At 53.0% G+C, this 7,785-nt stretch overlaps 1 protein-coding gene across 6 annotated transcripts in view; it reads right to left on the bottom strand.

The window, feature by feature from the left end:
* Nucleotides 1-466: 466 nt before the first annotated feature.
* The window catches only part of TCF7 (transcription factor 7), a 31,860-nt gene continuing 24,541 nt past the window's right edge, over nt 467-7,785 (bottom strand). For 2 of the 6 annotated variants that reach the window (XM_043912777.1, XM_043912779.1), the window contains 7 exons: nt 7,561-7,653; nt 6,339-6,458; nt 5,753-5,915; nt 5,531-5,638; nt 4,944-4,992; nt 3,382-3,454; nt 467-2,100 (listed from right to left, as the gene is read on the bottom strand). In XM_043912777.1, coding sequence (XP_043768712.1) covers nt 1,668-2,100; nt 3,382-3,454; nt 4,944-4,992; nt 5,531-5,638; nt 5,753-5,915; nt 6,339-6,458; nt 7,561-7,653 — 1,039 coding nt within the window. In that variant the 3' untranslated portion in view covers nt 467-1,667. Of the gene's footprint in view, nt 2,124-3,381; nt 3,455-4,943; nt 4,993-5,530; nt 5,639-5,752; nt 5,916-6,338; nt 6,459-7,560; nt 7,654-7,785 lie in introns of all 6 variants that reach the window. The other 4 variants (XM_043912782.1, XM_043912780.1, XM_043912778.1 and 1 more) reach the window with 4 other exon arrangements.

Raw genomic sequence — 7,785 nt, 5'->3', positions numbered from 1 at the left:
TTTACGATGATACCAAGTTATAAAAGATTGCTTTGTGTTCATGTTTTCCTTGGAATAGGATATGCACTAGTCTTCTCTTTGCCTTCAGAGGGAAATTGAGCCCAGTGATGTGCGCCTGTTTCTGGTTGGGTTGACTTAGGGGCTGTGGGGGGCAGTTTCCAATCCATCTCCATATAAGCAATGGGGGCAGGTTGGCCTGTGCCTGCATCAATGTGAGGTCAGAGGACTAGCGGGGTTAAGATCGCAGCTTGGAATGGGGGCTGTACACCTAGCATGAGCTCTCTAGGTTGGAGCAGGCCCCAGGTCCCTTAAGAAAAGGTGACCAGAGTAAATCCCTGGTTCAAGGTCTTGGACATGTGTACCATAATAGAGAAGAAACCTGCAGTTTTGTGACTGTGGAAAAGAAACAAGTGGCATACTGTCAGTGAAACAGCTTATTGTTCAGAGGCAGGATTTGAAAAAGAAACCCAGTAAAAAGTATCTTTATTCTCATATCAAAGTTTTTCTGTGATATGCATTAACAATACAAAAATATCTTGAATATTACAATGGTCCTTTTTTCTCTCAAGACTTCTTGCAGCACTACACTAGAACATGATCTTTGGATTCTGAGAAGCCAGTGGCTAAAGTAGGAACTAGGCTTTTGTTGAGGGGTGTGTGTGGGTACAAGGATAGCCCTTTCTCTTTGGATTCAGGCTACATACAGTGAAAAGGAGGCAAAAAGAACAACAAAAAAAACTAAATTAAATTAAAAAATGTTTGTTTTTTAAGGCTCAGGGTTGAAGCTTGGCTCAGAAATGGGTTAAAGTAGGCTGTGGTGAAAACCCGATGTTCACCACTAGAGGTTTTCTGGGCTCCTGCTTTAGTTGTATGGTCTTCCTTCCTGCAGCCCCATAGGGAAACTGAAGCTGGCCTGCTTACCTGCTGGAAAATAGGTACTGGCTGTCCTGAGGTTTGGTTTGCCCTTACAACTGTCTAAAGAGCTGGCTAGACTGATGTGGATAAGCTGGAATTGGATCTGGACAAGGTGCTCAGAAGTGGGGAAGGATGCACACTGGTTTTGAGCCACAACTGACTTGAACCAGTGACTAGGGCATTAGGTATCAGGGCTTCTTAGGTGGCTGAATTTCTCAGGAAACATTTCCAAGTAATTTGAACTATAGCCACAAACGCTCACCATCCACACTTGCCTGTAAGGTAGTGTCAGGTTATTCCTGTTGCCAGGCTGATAGGCCTAAATCTAACCTATTCCATTCAGTTATTGAAAGCTGCTAAAAAGAATGTGGGAAGAAGCTTCCCTTGGTTCAGCTTACAGATTACAGATGGTTTTCTGTAAACAGGGCTTCTCCAGGCCCTTAAGAGAGAAGCACTGTCATCTTGAGCTTTGTGGTTGTGACTATGCTTACATGTTGTTTGGTAAACCAGCTGGTTCTTGGTCCGTGAAGTATCTGGTACAGGGAAGGTGGGGCAGTGGTGGAGGGGAGAGCAGCTGGGCTCAGTCCAGTCCACCTATGACCTATAGAGGAAAAGCAAGGGGGGCAGGGGCATCTGGCTGTCAAGACAGAGGGAGGGAGCCTGCCATAGGCATGGGGGATGCCCCTGACGAAATGACACAACGCGGATCTGATTCCCATCACTTGGAGCAGTTTGAATTGATGGCCCCAGGTTCAGGCAGAAGTTGTGCAGACTCTGAAATCTCCAGGGCCTGAGCTGTGAGAGGGAGCCAACAGGCCCCCTGGCCGGTTTCCACCCGCTTTGGGACTCTGTCGTCTCCTCTCAGAGGGTGAGCCCTTGGAGGAAGCCATGTGTCCTGTGCACGCTAGGCTGCCTGTCTCTGAGATTGCTGTGGCTGAACCTGTGTACTCTGCTGGTAGCTCTGAGGGGGCTGAGAGGCTGAGAGTGGCTGAGAGGCCTGGTGATGTAGGCGCCGGTTCTGCAGGGCTAGCAAGCAGTTCTGTGGGGAGGTGGGGCAGCAGGAGGTACGAGGGCGAATCCTGGGGAGTTGGGGACCTGGGGCAGCCTAGAGCACTGTCATCGGAAGGAACGGGGCTGGGGCAGCGGCCTTCTCCGGGTAAGTACCGAATGCATTTCTTTTTCCTCCTAGGAATAGTGAAGAGAGTTATCTGTAAACAGAGGGTGAATTCATAGTCATACACCACAACCAAAAAATGCTGTCCTTGCATAGGCCTATCTCCCCATGACTTACATATATATGCCTATGCCTTAGGGCTTAGCATGGGCTTAGCATGGCAACTGCTGGGCCTGGCCCAGACTGCAGACAGGTGCAGTTCCCAACAGAGCCACTAGATGGCACAGGGACCTTTTGTAGCTCCGCGCGTGGGCTGCCTGGTATCTTCCAGGACAGCTGTCTCCTAGTCTAGGCTGTTGCAGCTCTGCTTCAACAGAAGCAGATCTGTGAAGCTCAGATCTGTTTAACCTGTGCTTGTGGCTTCTAGCCCCGAGCATTCCAAATACTCAGAGCTAGGCTATGGGCAGAGAAGAGGAAGAAAGGGAATTGTCTCATCCATTCCTACTATCTTATTTTCAGTTTGAGGACAGGGCTGCCTCTCATCATGTGTACATATGTGCACACACATATTCCCCCAAATTCCTCTTTGTTCTTGGACAGGGAATGTAGGAGTACCCTTTGGGGCTGAAAAAGTATTCCCTAGAGTCAGTGAACTTACTGCCTGGAGTAGCGTCAGCCTTGGCTCTGGCAGGCCTGGCCTGAGCCTAATACAGGCCAGGCTGGAGCCATTTGGTAGGTATATTTTCTTTTCCCATATACAAATATTGTAGTGAAACACAGCTTTAATGCCATAGGATCTGAGCATGGGTGCCAGGGGTACCTGTGTTCACCTCTCCCTACCTCTGGTGTCACGTGACTGTTGGGCATTTACCTTGTTCAGGTTATTCTTGACTACAGTCACTTTGTTGTTCTTAGATTTGAGGCTCAGTACGGTACAACAGGGATCCCAATTTGAAGTGAGGGAGCTGGTGGACCACAATGACTCAGGCCTGGGGACAGGGGCTTGAGCCACTTAAATGCTGTGTGTGAGATTTTACTGATGTGGGCCTGCTTGGCCTGATTAGCACCATGACAACCATTATCAGGGAAGCCTGGGCGCCAGGCACCAGAGATGCCTTCTAAGACTGCCTTTCCTTCCATCTAGGACATTCTCTCCTATTCCTTCCACTTAGACCCAAGTGATCTTCCTCACAAGCTGTGTTCATTCTCATTCTTAGGAGGCATGGGCTTCCCAATCTGCAGGTATGTTGGGGGGCTAGAGGCCAAAGGAGGACAGCAGGCCCAGCAGAATATGTGCAGAGTCAGGGAAGCAGCTTGAAGCAAAGGGAGGGTGGTGGTGGGGACAAACCCACCTGCACGGACCACACCAATCCGTCTGCTGGTTGAGGCCAAAGCGAGCACGGCATTTCTTAGGCGAGCCAGGGTCTGCTCACAGCCGTGCCAGAGGGGCAGAGCAGGGCAGAGGGCGAGCAGGCAGGCAGCAGGGCAGAGCAGGGCCCAGAAAGAAGAGGCAATATCAGTGTTAGCCAGTCACAGGTACCCCACAGTCCCACAGGCACGGGCCTCTCCATGGCCTGTCCAGTCTTAGTGGGAGGCCAAGGGCCCAAAGCCAAGGTATCAGGAAAGGCTGGCACCCAGCTGGCAGTATAGAGGCAGGGGAAGAATGGTGGGGGTGGGAGGGAGGAGACCCTATCAGGCTGGCTCCTCTGTGCCTTGTGGGACCCCTTGCAGCAAAGGGGCTGAGAGAAGGGCCTGAGGGGCCCATGGGGATCAAGCTGCTTCTGCCTTAGGGCTTCCCATCCCCTCCCCCAAGCCCCTGCCCATTTTATCCATCTATTTCAGCCATCAGTTTTTCTTTATCTTTGCCAGTGCCCAGTCTTGCCTGACTCATTTCCCCTTGTGTTGTAGCTTAAAGCCTATGCTACACACGATTGAACATTATCCTATCTTAGAGAAAAGATTGAGGACTCTGCTGAGCCCCAGTACTAGCCCCCTGTGTGGGGGCAGCACAACTGAGAAAGTCATTCATGGATGTAGAGTGAATTATCAGAGTTGGGACAGGAATTCACCCACAGGTTGATTACGGGGAGCAGGGTGTGGCTTTCCTGGGTCCTCTATACCGAGCACTTGGCACCTCCCTGAGAAAGAGGGGGTGGGGCGACAGAGAAATTACTAGGCACCAGCCAATAGGCTGTGTGACTCTAGGGCTCAGGCTGGGGCATGGCCGCACTCCCCCCAGACAGTGTGATCCTCCGCAGGACTAATCTGGATGTAGTGTTTGAATTTAGTCTTGATTCAAACACTCAGTTCCTCACTAGGTCCTCTGGCAGAGGGTGGCTGTTAGGAGGGCTTACAAAGGAGTGTGTGTGTGGCGGGTCACAAACCATAAAACTATAAGAATTGGCTTCGGCCTTCCCTGGTGGCTCAGTGATGAATAATTCACCTGCCAATGCAGGAGACGCAGGTTCAATCCCTGTTCTGGGAAGATCCCATGTGCTGCAGGGCAACTGAGCCTGTGCTCGCGAGCCAGGGAGCTGCAACTACTGAACCCTGCATACCCTAGAGCCTGTGCCCCACAACCAGAGTAAGCCCTTACATGGAAATGAAGACCCAGCCCAGCCAAAAATAAATTTCTGCTGGTCTTCCCTGGGACTTAAATTAGTAAAGAGTATTAGTCACTCATGGACTGTAGCCTGCCAGTCTCCTCCGTCCACGGGGTTCTCCAGGCAAGAATACTGGAGTGGGTTGCTGTTCCCTTCTCCAGGGGATCGTCCCAACCCAGGGATCAAACCTGGGTCTCCTGCATGGAAGGCAGACTCTTGACCATCTGAACTCCCTGGGACTTAGTGCAGCTCTTTCTCTGGTGGGGCTTTGATTTGGAAGATGCAGGTCTAGCTCTGAGGGAAGGCCTCACCTGAGTTGGATTCTTGGTGCTTTTCCCTCGACCGTCTCTTCTTCTTCCCCTGCAGGGAACAAAGTGGAAGATGCTCAGGACTCTGGGATGTGGGACACTGTACCTTGTAAGCCTAGTGTTCAAGTGGTTGGGACACCTGCAGCCTGCTGCCTAGTCGGGCCGCCCCTGGGGTTCCCGGCCCACAGTCCCCTCTGACCTGACCTGGGGGCCCTGGTGTTTTGACTTCAGTTTTTGCTAGGTGACCACAGGACAATTAGGGGCTCCTCCCTTCCCCACACTGGCCTCCATTTTGGAGGAGGAGGTGACTTCAGGCTCATTTTCCTCTTTGTGCTGACCTAATCAAATACTGCACAGCGGCCCTGTGTGGGAGCACATCCTGGGGAGGGGACAGGATACGAGCCTGCCTTCAGGGCCAGCTCCCCATATCTGGTCCTCTCCTGAGCTAGCCATCAAAGGTCTTGAACCTCTGTTCCACCCTGTCCCCTCCTTGTGTGCCTTCAGGACAGCAGTCCTGACTTCCTCTGGTGAGATTGGCCTGGGGTATGGCATGTTGAAGTTTCCCCTATTGCGTGTGTTCGGCCACTCACGTAGTTGTCCCGCGCCGACCAGCCTGGGTATAGCTGCATGTGCAGCTGCCTCTCCTTGCGGGCCAGCTCATAATACTTGGCTTGCTCTTCCCGGGACAGTGCATGCCACTGCAGTGGGGAAGGGGGGCAGATGGAGGATGCATCAGAGAATTGGCAGGCTGCTCAGGGTGAAGGTAGTCGGGGTAGTCACCCCTGCCAGCCCACTTGCCCCCGTGGCCTCACCCGACGGCCCAGGATCTGGTTGATGGCAGCACTCTCCTTGAGTGTGCATTCTGCAATGACCTTGGCTCTCATCTCCTTCATGTATAGCATGAAGGCGTTGAGTGGCTTCTTGATGGTTGGCTTCTTGGCTTCCTTCTCTGCCTTGGAGTCTGCTTGTGCTTTCCTGAAGGACATATGAACACTTAGGAGCCCTCACGGTGGGCACCTAATGCACCCTTCTCCTGTGTGTGTGTGTGTGTGACTGGGTAGATATACTAGGGTTTTGTAAATGGTATCTTATTTTAGCTGCCCCAAAGTAGGTGAGCAAAGCTCACTATTGTTCCTTATAGGAACTCTGTAGCTGAGTAAGGAAAGCCCCTCCTCTCTGGGCTCAAACTAAATCCTCATTCCCCATTCAGTCCACCACACTCCTGCTTCTGAGGGTCAAAAAAACAGTTGTCAGTGGTAGAGTGCCACAAGATGACTTGACTGGGGATCTCCTGGCAGTCCCTGGAGGGAGGACTTGACCCTGGTGGGAGGAATGTGTGTCCTGGGCTCGGCTTATTTTCCCTGCGCCACCCCCCCCCCCCATGTTTGTTCCACTCACAGGCTGCGGTCATAGGGCTGCAGCTCCTGCTTCCCTGAAGAGGGCACGATGGCTGGGTGGGGGATGGCTGCGGGGTGCCCAGGGACACCAGAACCTAGCATCAGGGGTGGATGGGTGAACCTGCAGCAGAAGGGTTAACACTGAGCCAGGCGTATGCGGCCCAGATCTCTGGACACACAGAGGCCCCTGCGCAGTGCACGAGGACAGGTGAACGGTTACCCAACCCCACTGGCCTGCGTACAAGTACACAGAGATACAAACACCTGCTCCCGACACACTGCGCAGACACATTGCAGAAACCTCCATGTGCATCAAGTCAGGTGCAGTCCTGAGTAGCTTTTGAATCTGTCCCCTTCTCATCTCCTGCTCTCACCAGCTCAGCCTCAGCCTGTAGCTGCCCTGTGGGCTTCCTTACTTTCCTCATTGACCCCTCCAGGTCTGTCTCCACGTAACAGCACTTGAGCGCTGTTTCCCCCACTGCCCACAGAATAACCCAGGCTTCTTCCTTGGGATTGCACACTGGTTCCCCACCCCATTTCCCATCACTTCCTGCCCCTCAGCCATCTCCAGCTTGTTGCTGTTATCTTTGTCCCCCTCGCTCAAGAGCTATCCTCATGAAGCTTGTCTGACCCATCAGACGTGGCCAGGTCTCCTCGGGGCTTCCCTTCACCCAGATAGCTGCTGTATCTCTCCCTCCCACCCTGGGCTGGCAGCTCCAGTAGGTCTAGAAGTGTCTGCTGACAAACCTGTTCCACACCTGAACAGGTCTGTCCCTGAGGAAGTGAGCCAAGTGAAAGGACACACGTGGACACATAGTTCCCACTTGTACAGTATGGAGTCACTGAGCAGGTGGCCCCTAAGACACATGTAAAAGGTGCTGCCTCAGTTTGGACAGAGCTCTAGGAATGTCTAAGAGAGGTGTCCTGACTTGCCCATTCTTCGGGATGCACAACAGAGGTGAGTGCACACACGTCTGCACGCGTGTGTCTGCACCATCTCTGGCTGCTCTCTGGTGCTTTGCACAGGATGGCGCGGGCTTAAGCCTCCCACACTCCCACTGGCTTCATTCTCAGCACAGGGCAGCACAGGGCTGGAGAATGACAGACGGACGGATGGACAGACGACTCACAGAGGGCAAGCACTGGCCTGGGCATAGCCTCTTGTGGGCACTGAAGCCTGGGCAACAGGAAGCAGGAGCCTAGCTGCAGGGTGGGGGACTCACCTGGGGTAGGGGGCGCCAGGGGCTGCAGTGGGGGCAGGGAAGTGCTGTCTATATCCGCAGGAAGGGGACAGGGGGTAGAGAGGAGGGCTGGGCCTGTGGTTGGGAGAGATAGCTGTTAGCAGTCTGGCTACTGGCCAACTCTTAGTCTGACTACTGGCCAGATGTGGGGAAGGACTTCCCCCACTGTGCTCAGGCCTGACCCCTAGAGTAATAAGGCAAACTGGC

The sequence above is a fragment of the Cervus elaphus genome, chromosome 9, assembly GCF_910594005.1.
Source record: "Cervus elaphus chromosome 9, mCerEla1.1, whole genome shotgun sequence".
NCBI classification, from domain to species: domain Eukaryota; kingdom Metazoa; phylum Chordata; class Mammalia; order Artiodactyla; family Cervidae; genus Cervus; species Cervus elaphus.
The sequence above is the reverse complement of the archived record's forward strand: the minus strand, read 5'-3'. Positions and strand labels throughout refer to the sequence as shown.